General features: G+C 41.7%; 1 protein-coding gene across 12 annotated transcripts in view; it reads right to left on the bottom strand.

Moving 5' to 3' along the window:
- LOC115103135 (disco-interacting protein 2 homolog C) overlaps window positions 1–12,302 on the bottom strand; it is a 258,880-nt gene extending 246,578 nt beyond the window's left edge. For 11 of the 12 annotated variants that reach the window (XM_065005770.1, XM_065005773.1, XM_065005772.1 and 8 more), the window contains exon 1: window positions 11,932–12,302. In XM_065005770.1, coding sequence (XP_064861842.1) covers window positions 11,932–12,010 — 79 coding nt within the window. In that variant the 5' untranslated portion in view covers window positions 12,011–12,302. The remainder of the gene's footprint in view (window positions 1–11,931) is intronic. The other variant, XM_065005771.1, reaches the window with a different exon arrangement.
- Between the last annotated feature and the right edge of the window lie 504 nt (window positions 12,303–12,806).

Here is a 12,806-nt window from a genome sequence, read left to right on the forward strand (position 1 = left end):
CTACAGAGAGTTGTGCGAATGGCCCAGTTCATCACTGCGGCCAAGCTTCCTGCAATCCAGGAACTCTATACCAGGCGGTATCAGAGGAAGGCCCTAAAAATTGTCAAAGACTCAAGCCACCCTAGTCATAGACTGTTCTCTCTGCTACCACACTGCAAGCGGTATGGGAGCGCCTAATCTAGGTCCAAGAGGCTTCTAAAACAGCTTCTACCCCCAAGCCATAAGACTCCTGAACATCTAATCAATTGGCATCCCAAGACTACCTGCATTGCCACCCCTCTTTTACACCGCTGCTACCATCTATGCATAGTCACCTTAACTCTACCTACATGTACATATTACGTCAACTAACCAGTGCCCCCGCACATTGACTCTATATACAGGGGGGTACCGGTATAGTCTCGCTACGGTTATTTTACTGCTGCTGTTAAATTACTTGTTCCTTTTATTTCTTATCAGTATTTTTTTAAACTGCATTGTAAGGTGTTGTATTCGGCGCTTGTGACTAATAAAATTTGATGTGGGCTGCGTGGTCTGACTTTGTGATATTACCTAATCGGTTTCTAATAGTATAGGAAAAGTAGGCAATACACTAAGAATACAATGATACAATGACAACATGCCTGATGCATAGATTGGTTGGTTGAGTGAGGATATCAGATATGGGTGAAAATGACTGGTTGTTTCTTATATTTTCAATGCTCTTCAACACCCAATCAACACTGTTACCTGAGTTCAGTTCACACAACATAAGAGAACAGAATTGAGGGGAAGAAGCGATAGAGCAGCACAATAAAGGGAGTTCATCCCAGTCCTCTGTCTGAGGTAACAAAGATCCACTGTTCAGTAGAAGACTAGAATGTGTTCAACAACCAGGCAGGAAAAGAATGTTTCACACAGAGACTCTATTGACATTGTGATGTCATCAGAAGAGTTAGGTTGGATATCTTCAGAAGGGTAAAAAAAATGCAGTCGAAATGCTCTGTGGAGTTTAACTGTGTCCGAAATGGCACCCTATTCCCTATATAGTGCACTACTTTTGATCAGAGCCAAAGCACTATATTGAGAATAGGGTGCCATTTGGGATACATTCACCGTGCATCACTGAAAGGCCAGTGTGTTGTTCATCTGGTCTGAATCTAATAAACCTGATCTATTTAAACTTATTAACTACCTTATTTTGCAATACAGCCTGCCGCTGTCTGGACGGACAAAGGTTTGGGCTCATCTGCACTGAGCTCTGTGATCGCTCCCTCATGTTGGGATTGTGTCACACTTCACTATTACCAGCATATATTGTTCTCTAGGGTCCCAGACAACAGTTAGCTAAAATGTAATTATAAACCGAGTTTTGGTTGAGCAGTGAGAGGTCTGTGGAGATTAACATGGAAAGGAAAATATTCATCATAGCCAGGCCCAGTGGGGTTAGAGGGTGGGGAGGCAGGGTCGTCACTGGAACTGTAAACTAACCTCACCTTTAGCAGCAATAACAAATACAACGGGATGGGACCTCAAAAGGGAAACGCAGCATCTGTAGCAAATATTTGTCGTCTCCATGTTTTGAAAGTGGGAATAAGGCCATGGTTGCATCTCCATATCGGTTTAATTTATTTTCACAGCAGGGGAGTACTGGATTCTTTCTCACCCCAGACTTTAAATGACGAGCCCTCCAACATGCTGGCTTCAAAGCAAGCTGAGAAGGAATCAAAGGATGGGCACAAAGATACACTTTTTTGTAAAAACTGCCTGTGAGCAGCGGGGTACTGATGCAATCCTCAAGTAACAACTTTCTGCCACAGACAGACAGCCCCACTTTGACCAGTCCAAGAATGACATCACCCACCCATCTGAAGCACGTTACATTCACAAGCTGCCCTCCAGAGAAATGCAAATTTCATGTGTGTCTCCCAAGTGGCACCCTATTCCGTATAATGTGCAGTACTTTGATCAGAGTTCTATGGGCCCTGGTCGAAAGTAGTGCACCATAGGGGATAGGGTGTCATTTGGAACACAAACCATGGCTTTACTGGTGTCCATGTGACAGTGAAGGTTCCCCTACGAAAGGAATGGGATTCTCCCTACATGGCCTCCACACTGTTTTAACATGAGCTGGATGTTGGTTTCCTACCAAGCAAAACAAAAGGTGTTACATTTTTTGATTTGGAGGGGATGGAGCGGGGGTCAAAACAGGATGAGGGAGTTATTATGGGCTTAGTTCCACTGGAGAGAAAGATTTACAGTACACAGAAAACACAGTGTTCTTCATTACAAGTTGAACCCAAGAAGCATGTGAGGTTGTGAACTTGAGAATCATGTCATTGAGTATGTTTACATGCACACTAATAATTCAATATTAAACCGATTAAAACCTGGTTTTCTGAGCAATCTTTCAAATTATTAGGACATGTAAACAGCTTAAATCTGCATTCCAGCAGTGGATTTGAACTGTGCATGTGCCAGCACCGGGTAGCGGAAGCCTCCCTCTTAGGTGCGAGTGAAGTGAGTAAAGAAAAACTGAAAGTGTGCATCTTAGAAATAGTTTTTACATTAAAAAGTATTCACCAAAAAAACATGTTCACTCTGGTAGAACGTTCATTTTGATTGCCGATCAAAAGATCCATCAGTAGCCGGATTTTGTAAACAGGATTTTGCAAAGCATGTAAACATTTTAAATGGACTATTATATTAACCTGACTATCCAAAATAGTCACATCAAATGAAATGTTATTTGTCACATGCTCCGAATACAGTGAAGTGCTTACTTACAAACCCTTAACCAACAAAGCAGTTAAGAAAAATAAGTGTAAAGTAAAAAATAGAAAATGAAAGTAAGAAATAATTCAACAGCAGCAGTAAAATAACAATAGCGAGGCTACATACAAGGGGTACCGGTACAATGTGCGGGGGGCACCGGTTAGTCGAGGTAATTGAGGTAATATGTACATGAAGGTAGAGTTAGTGACTATGCATAGATATTAACAGAGAGTAGCAGCAGTGTAAAAGAGGAGTCTGGGTAGCCATTTGATTAGCTGTTCAGGAGTCTTATGACTTGGGGGTAGAAGCTGTTAAGAAGCCTCTTGGACCTAGACTTGGCTCGCCGGTACCGCTTGCCGGACAGAGGGCAAGCAGTTACCATATCAGTCGATTGTGCAGCTGTAGAACTGTTTGAGGATCAGAGGACCCATGACAAATGTTTTCAGTCTCCTGAGGGGGAATAGGTGTTGTTGTGCCCTCTTCACGACTGTCATGGTGTGCTTGGACCATGATAGTTTGTTGGTGATGTGGACACCAAGCAACTTGAAGCTCTCAACCTGCTCCACTACAGCCCCGTTGATGTGAATGGGGGCGTGCTCAGTCCTTTTCCTGTAGCCGACAATCATCTCCTTTGTCTTGATCACGTTGAGGGAGAGGTTGTTGTCCTGGCACCACACGGACAGGTCTCTGACCTCCTCCCTATTGGCTGTCTCATCGTTGTCGGTGATCACTGTAGTGTCATGGGCAAACTTGATGATGGTGTTGGATTCATGCCTGGCCATGCAATCATGAGTGAACAGGGAGTACAGGAGGGGACATTAAGTTCATCTCAGAATTATGCAGTTTGTGTGTCACTGTCAACTCAGAATTGCCTCATGGAAAAACATGGAAATCTTAATAAACAATACTTTGAACAACCCTACCTTTTCCTATTATTTCCAAAATCCATTCCGCATGTTATCAGGGTGGCATGGGAAATGTCTGCATTGAAATATGACACTGCCTTAAAAGCAAAACAGTCAAACTGCCTGCCAACAAACACCAGGTTCCCTATAGACTAGGCGATAACAAAATCAGACACACAACTATGACGAGAGAGGAATCATGAATGCATTTTAAAATGGCACCCTATTCCCCACACAGTGCACTACTTTTGACCAGATCCCTATGAGCCCTGGTTAAATGTAGTGCACTACATAGGAAAAAGGGTGCCATTTGGGATATAACTCATAAATTCAGCCAATTAATAGTAGAGTCAAGAACGCAATATTTATAGTTGTTCCTGCTAGTTTCAGCCAATTTTGCGTTATGCTGGGTATCCAACCATTCACACCATTACAGCCCTGTTGATTGGATCTACAAATGCTCACCAGCAGATGGGATGGACATAAACCACTGCATCCCAACACAGACCCTTCCAAATACAGTATCTTCACGCACGGAAGAACACCATTTTGATTTGGAAGTTGGGAGGGAATGAAATGAGGCTCAAAGGCCCTACAACAAGAATAGGCTGTGGCTACATCCAAAATGGCAACATAATCCCTGTATAGGCCAATTCTTTTGACCAGGGCCCATAATGCACTATATGTAGGGAATAGGGTGACATTTTGGATGAAGCATGTAGGATGGTACACTGACTGTTAAAGACAGCATTTAGCTAGCTGTATATCCACAGAGCTAGGTAGGTAATACCAGTAACAGACCTTTCAGGATTTCCACAGCACAGAGACAGTCTAGCTAGTCTACAGTACATGTCATACTGTCATAATTCAAAAGCTTGAAGGTATTCTTTGGAGGCAACGGTGTAAATATTCATTTCCCCTCTGTCATGGGGAGAACACAAACCTGAGGGCTCACTGAAATGTCAGACGATGAACAATAGGCATTTGTTTGGCTTTGGCAGATTTCTGGACATAGAGGACAGGTTGACATCCTCTAATACCTAAGGGGTACATCCCAAATGGTTCCCTATTCCCTACATAGTGCACCACATGTAACTAGTGCCATATCGGTTCTTGGTCAAAAGTAGTGCAATATAAAAGGAATAGGGAGTCATTTGGGACGCAGCCAGAGAGAAATCAGAAAGGCAGCAAAGGTATAGTGGTGGTGGGCTCCCGTAACGGTTTGGTATGTTTAGTTTGTTGTTTTTGTCAAAAGAGAGATCATACAGGTCTAAAAATACTGGACTTTCTTAGTGTCTTATAAATGCCATTTTGTCCAATTCCTGCAGTCTGGTTCAAGAACAGTAATACACTGCTCAAGCTGGCTTATTCAACATCTCACAGTGAAGAATGTAGTGATTAGGTGAAGGGAAAAAAATGTTACGGTCAATGAGGTGCTGCCAGCGGAACAGCGAATGAGTGAATACTAACAGTACCATGTCTGAAGTTTTAAATCACTGACAAGTCTTCAGAATCAATGATGATTAAATACTGTCTGAAAAAGGAGGACTAGGAGGACTAAGAGAAAGTCCTTACCTACACCCATCTGATCTGACTTACAATGGCTGTATTATGTAACCACGACTGCGAATGTGAATCAATAATTACAATTCTCTGAAGCTGCTGAATATCATGTTCATTCATTGGTGAGGCAAGGACAGTAAAACTCAAGCCTCAAAATGAATAACTAAAGCCTCTAAAAACGTATACAGACCGGAGAATATTCTCAGGCAAAGCAGCCTCCGAGACCCTGGCATCTCATGTCATTTTCACAAGCAAGCGTCAACTCAAGACTACATATTATCGACCTGGGACCTTAGTGTCCTCAGCATAGAGATAGTCATGACATCTTGGAACCAACAGTGTCATCATCACTCTCATCACAACTCACCGCCAAGGAGGGAGGAGGAGAAAGACATCTCTATGGCAATTGCCACTCCAAAGGTAAGAGCACCAGGCACTTGGATGGGTTGGCTGAATCAGACACTTTCGCAAATAACACCCTAATCCCTATATACAGTAGTACACTACTTTTGACCAGAGCACTATGAGCCCTGGTCAAAAGTAGTGCACTACACAGGGAACAGGATGCCATTTAGGACGCAGGCAGTGAAAGCCAAGACAGAGGAATTTGGGAGGATGCAAAAAAATATAGCAAGGCAAATACAGACTGGCTACTAAAAAAGGCAGTGAAGACATCAGGTTTCTTGTGTACACCTCTACCTGCCTGTCTCCATTGACATTTTCTGTGAGCCTTGACCCTGGCCTGTCATAATGAATTATCCATGATAAACAGTAAACACTGACTCTCTTTGTATCTGAATGACATACCTGTGACAGTCTCGGTGAATGCTGCTAGGTACGCTGATGTGTGTGTCCTTATCATAAGGGCAAAGCAATTCTGCCCTACCAAGCAAAAAGGCAGTAACTGCTCATAGCGTCAAACTGAGAAAAACAGCTTTCATTTAACCTTGGTTTTACAGTAACCTTATGCATTTACTGCTAACATGACCTCCATTTTCTCCAAAACACAAAGAGGAAGGATAGTTGTCCACATGATTAAGTATGTATTTAATGTAGCAAAAAATACATGAACTAATTTGACCAAATGAGCGGTTACTGCCTTTTTGCTTGGTAGGGCAGAAGAGAAGTGAGCACTTAAGTCATTATTGGCATGTTTCAAAATCCTTATGTCACAAAAGGAAGGGCGGCAAGACACCTGTCATAATCTCAATCCAAAGGTCGGCGACTACACCTCGTTTTGATCTCAACTGAAAACAGTGGAGAGCGCAGAGCGTCATTATAACTCACCACCACCGGTCTGGCGTTGGGTGATTATGGCACTTTGACTCGCAACAGTGACATATTCTGTGAAATGCCAAGGATAGAATTCATTAAACATTCAAACAGAGGGGGAGAGCCACAGGCTTAGTCAGAGCTAGGCTGTACGACTCATTAGGTCGGCTGCCAGAATAAAACAAGGTTGTTTTATCAATGTACAAAATCCCCCCCACACGCCACAATATTATTCTGCTTTCAGAAGACAAAAGAATCCTGAGTTGTCTGCATAAAAAAATAAAAAGTGTCAATGCACTTCACTTAGACAAAGAGTGTCTGATTTTAGCTTGAACGAAAAGTAGCAATGCACTGTATAACCACACCTAGCATATTTTCCTTGGCTACTGTATCATTTATTATTCAGGGTAATTCTCTGAATTCATGCATTCCAAATAAAGTGCATTAGACATATTGTAGTCTGCTGCATGTATTGCATACAAACAATCAAGGTCAGGCCACATTTATATGATATTTTAATTGTAGGCCTGTAGCTTCAAAACAGAGCAGACAGAACTGTTATTAACAGTAGCTAGCTAGTACAGTGAGGATAAGTATTTATTGAGGGAGAGAATTCTTTGAGCTGTATGGCTTTAAAACGACAAATGTCTGACAGAAACAGGCATCATATCAGACCCAGACGTGACCAAGGAGAGGCTGAAGTATGAAACTCCAAAAGGTGAGTAAGCAACAGGAGAAACTTATCCTTGAGTCAAAATGGTTCCTACATCTCTTCCTTATTGAAGAATCGGCTAGTCGGGGAAATGTAACATCACTGTCTGCACATACAACAGAGCGATCAAATGAAAGATCCTACATTTGTACTATGATGTATCATATTTATGCATGTGTTAGGCCCGGGTGTTGAACAACTTCCATTTGATGGAACCAAGTGAGTTAAGTTAATCAATTGAGTCTATTGACAGTTCAACATTTATGCCATAGCTATGTCAATAGGGTACAGCTGTGGGAACAGCAATGAATTAATGAAACAACGTGTTTAGGACAGGACACCGCATAACACTGATCTCTGAGGCAGAGGTCATGACACTATTGGGCAATAGTGATAATCGAGCTCAGTGATTTGTTTTTTGCATAAAAAGGGTGCACTACATGTGTCAAGGGGTATGCTAGCCAAACATAACGGAGGTACATGTTGCACCAAATAATGTTTTTGCCAATCTGATTGCTTCAGACATTTGACTAGTGATTAACCAAACCATGTATTTATAGCCCAACATGCCTACTGCCTCTAACATAATATGCCATTCAGCAGCCTCTGTCAATCGTTTCACTTATCAGGAGAAGATAATGCATGACCATGATTTCTTCACCGATCTGATTGCTTCGGATATAGCACATTTGACTAGTGATGACACTATGTATGTATACAGTCTAGGCAAGTTCTACATGCCTACAGCTTCAGTAAAACTAGAAAACAGTATAGGCCCTTAGCATGTAAATCAGTGGTGTGACAGAGTCAGAAGCTGTGTCCCAAATACCACACCATTCCCTTTATTATAGTGCATTACTTTTGACCAGGGCCCACAGGAAATGCATCCAGATAATTAATACACCCTGGCTAAGATACACACAGTACCAGTCAAAAGCTTCAATTATCAGGTGCATTTCAATTAACAGGTGTGCCTTGTAAAAAGTGGATTTGTGGAATTTCATTCTTAATGCGTTGGAGCCAATCAGTTGTGTTGTGACATGGTAGGGGTGGTATACAGAAGATAGCCCTATTTGGTAAAAGACCAAGTCCGTATTATGGCAAGAACAGCTCAAATAAGCAAAGAGAAATGACAGTCCATCATTACTTTAAGACATTAAGGTCAGTCAATCCAGAAAATGTCAAGAACTTTGAAAGTTTCTTCAAGTAGTCGCAAAAACCATCAAGCGCTATGATGAAACTGGCTCTCATGAGGACCGCCACAGGAAAAGAAGACCCAGAGTTACCTCTGCTGCAGACGATACGTTCATTAGAGTTACCAGCCTCAGAAATTGCAGCCCAAATAAATGCTTCACAGAGTTCAAGTAACAGACACATCTAAGCATCAACTGTTCACAGGAGACTGTGTGAATCAGGCATTTATAGTCTAATTGATGCAAAGAAACCACTACTAAAGGACACCAATAAGAATACTTGCTTGGGCCAAGAAACACGAGCAATGGACATTAGACCAGTGGAAATCTGTCCTTTGGTCTGATCAGTCTAAATTTGAGATTTTTGGTTCCAACTGCCGTGTCTGAGACGCAGAGTAGGTGAACGGAGGATCTCCGCATATGTGGTTCCCACTGTAACGCATGGAGGTGGTGGTGTGATGGTGCTTTGCCGGTGACACGGTCTGATTCATTTAGAATTCAAGGCACACTTAACCAGCATGGCTAACACAGCATTCTGCAGCGATACACCACCCCATCTGGTTTGCGCTTAGTGGGACTATCATTTGTATTTCAACAGGACAATGATCCAATACACCTCCAGGCTGTGTAAAGGCTATTTGACCAAGAAGGATAGTGATGGAGTGCTGCATCGATGACCTGGTCTCTACAATCACCCGACCTCAACCCAATTGAGATGGTTAGTGATGAGTTGAAGTGCAGAGTGAAGAAAAACCAGCCAACATGTGTTCAGCATATATGGGAACTCTTTTAAGAATGTTAGAAAAGTATTCCAGGTGAAGTTGGTTGAGAGAGAACCAAGAGTGTGCAAAGCTGTCAAGGCAAAGGGTGGCTACTTTGAAGAATCTCAAACATAAACAAATCAAAATATATTTTAACACTTTTTTGATTACTACATGATTCCATGTGTTATTTCATAGGGGTGATGTCTTCACTATTATTCTACAATGTAGAAAATAGTACAAATAAAGAAAAACCCTTGAATGAGTAGGTGTGTCCAAACTTTTGACTGTATTATATATACACAAAAGTATGTGGACACCCTTTCAAATTAGTTATTTCCACAATTTTAGCCAAATAGCACAGGCATGCAAACTCCGTAGACAAACATTGGCAGTAGAATATCCTTACTGAAGAGTTCAGTGACTTTCAACTGAGCACAGTCATAGGATGCCACCATTCCAACAAGTCATTTGGTCACATTTCTGCCCTGCTCGAGCTACCCGGGTGATAGGGCGAGAAGTGGTAGGCCACACAAGCTCATAGAACAGGACCACCGAGTACTGAAGAGTGTAGCGGATAAAAATCTGTCCTCGGGTGCAACACTCACTACCGAGTTCCAAACTGCCTCTGGAAGCAACATCAGCACAAGAACTGTTCATCAGGAGCTTAATGAAATGGGTTTCCATGGCAGAGCAGCCAACACAAGCCTAAGATCACCATGCGCAATGCAAAGTGTCAACTGATGTGGAGTACAGCTCGCCACCATTGGAGTCTGGAAACGTGCTCTCTGGAGCTTCACTATTTGGCAGTCCTGACGGATGAATCTGGGTTTGGCGGATGCCAGGAGAACGCTACCTGCCCCAAAGCATAGTGCCAAATATAAAGTTTGGTTGAGGAGAAATAATGGCCTGGGGCTGTTTTACATGGTTCGGCTCCTTAGTTCCAGTGAAACTAAATCTTAACGCTACAGCAAAAAATGACATTGCAGAATATTCTGTGCTTCCAACTTTGATGCAACAGTTTGGGGAAGGCCCTTTCCTGTTTCAGCATGACAATGCCCCCATGCACAAAGCGAGGTCCATACAGAAATGGTTTGTCGAGATCGGTGTGGAAGAACTTGACTGGCATGCACAGAGCCCTGACCTCAACCCCATTGAACAGCTTTGGGATCAATTGGAACGCCAACTGTGAGCCAGGCCTAATCACCTGACAATCAGATTAGGTCGGTCCGGACACCTGTTGGCGTGCCGGGCCTTGCTGATTGACCTCCGTTAATACTCTCTATCCGCATAAGAACATCACAAATCTCCATGGTTCACAGCAGGAGGACTCAAGGCCGGGGCATGTACATGTATGTACCGGTTTTGACCAGAATACTATCACATTTCTTATTTCCTAAAATATAGTCTGAAATTGGACCCTATTCCATGCACACCTAGGTCGTATATATGTCAAGTGCCCCCCTCCTAAATCAGCACTGAGTTATGATCTGTTGTAGCCTATCACTATCTACCCAAGGCGTTTGATCTCAGGAGCCCCAGTCAAAGAGGTTGAGCTGTGAATATAGGTCAAAGTCTGAGAGGTGAATAACTATGCATTTCATGTTGTGCTGGATAAGGACAGTCAACTATTCAAATAAATAATGCAGTAAGGCACCCATTTCCAGAAGCTTAATTTGATGCTTAATAGCTCTCATAATTACCTAGACTCATGGTTTTCCAAAACAGTCTAGTGAGTAAATCTAGTTATGAGAACTATTCCACCATTCACACCACACAAGCATAGTGTGAATTAAATTAAATTGAACTTGTATTGCTCAAAAACTCAAAGTTATTGGTTGTCTGTGCATCTCATCCCCCAAAGTTGTCCTCACAGTTATAGACTTAATTAGACAAACCCCATATATATGAATACACTGAACAATGGAACTCTTTTTTTTCTTTAAATAGAGGGCAATATCAACATGCCCATATATAAAATTAAATAAGTGTAGAGCCTTTCCATTGCTTTTGAACATTTAATGGACCACAAAATAGAGAATGTATGTGCATTTTGTGTTTAAAAATTATTCAGAATAAATGGCTGAGCTCTGCAAATAAAAATGACAATTGCTTATGCTCACGACTCCCCATTAGAAACTAGAAAAACATTGGTAACGGCTCTTGCACCGGAAACATGACACAAAGTGAAGTTTACAAATAGTGTCGGTTATATTTGTAGGCCTACCCTAACAATTTTGGAAGAACATGTCAAATTCAAGACTATGGCTATAGTTTTGTCCATCGTCAACTTGACAGCAAAATAATGTGTTCTTCGGTCTTCAACAGCCACTTAGAAATGAACCTTTCACATGATAAACGTGACGTCTAGGCAACACTAAATAGTGGACTAGGCTACTTTGTAACCGAAAAATGAGTTCCCAATAATACCTTGAATCAATCTAAAAATGCCATCAGTTGATACATTTGACAATATCAATGTTAAATTGGCGTAATGATTTGTTTCAAGGTCACAATCTTTCTATTTCTAATAGCCAAAATCTGATAACACATTGCACTCTGTGGTGTGATATAAAAGTACAATGAAACTGATATGTCGCAATGTACTGTGATTTGATTCAGCATGAATTTTCGGCAGTACTCTCTGCTCATTGCGCGCAAGATCCATCCATGAATTCCCACAAAGCTTTCCCTTTTCTCTGCAGCAAAAAATGTCTGTTTTTCTGCTAAATATAATAACTATATTAAGGGGACATTAAAATATTGCTTACCTTCTGATAACTCCAGTTCCAGCTCAGCAAGTCTGTCTCGCACCTCCAAAGGAAGGGGTAAAGTATCACGGTCCGCCATTCTGCTTTAAAATTGTCTTGCTCTTCTTCTCCTCACTGAGTCCAGTAAAGTCTTTCAACACTGACTGTCCTTTCTCCGCAGAGCGCCGATGCATAAGGCAAAAGAGTAGCGAATTGAGTGGGAAATAGAAATGCGGAAAGCGTTTGGGCGAATTCGAATATCGCTTTGCTCGCGTTCTTATTCAAGTCCAGCCATGGTTGGTTGTCCATGTAGTATGAAAATGTACTGCTACTGTAATTCCGAGCTCTGAGTGCTGCTGAGCGATACATAAACGTTGCTGCCACACATTGAGGCACACACGAGACCACATTCGAGCCCTGTGGAGGGCGCCAAATACCCACTTTCAAGAACTGTTCGAGATTTTACCCCCTCTCTCCATCCAGAAGAACGTTATGTTGGTTTAACATCCCATTGCCCCCCAACTGTTCCAATATAAAATATTTCAGAGGCTTCATGGTGAAAAATCAGGGGTTGAAGTGAGCTGTTGTTTACGGGTTGGTTTGGAAAGGGGTTCGAGTTAAGGCTGGGCCCTTTCAGATATCACATTCATATGCATATATTGATTTTGTCATTCTACGAAAATGGTGGCCTTTTGACCAGTCATTTTTTTTAAATATATGTTTTATTTTTACTTAGCAATGTTAATCAATACAAATTACATCTTAATGTATTTTTACTACATTAAATAGATAAAAAATGCTTGTGTTGCCTTCTCCCTGTATCTATATCTGTAGATATATCTGAATGACAATTCAGGCTTTCCAGAATATAAATAAACTATTTACTTTGCATATAA

Source organism: Oncorhynchus nerka, linkage group LG20 (genome assembly GCF_034236695.1).
Source record: "Oncorhynchus nerka isolate Pitt River linkage group LG20, Oner_Uvic_2.0, whole genome shotgun sequence".
Taxonomy (NCBI): Eukaryota; Metazoa; Chordata; class Actinopteri; order Salmoniformes; family Salmonidae; genus Oncorhynchus; species Oncorhynchus nerka.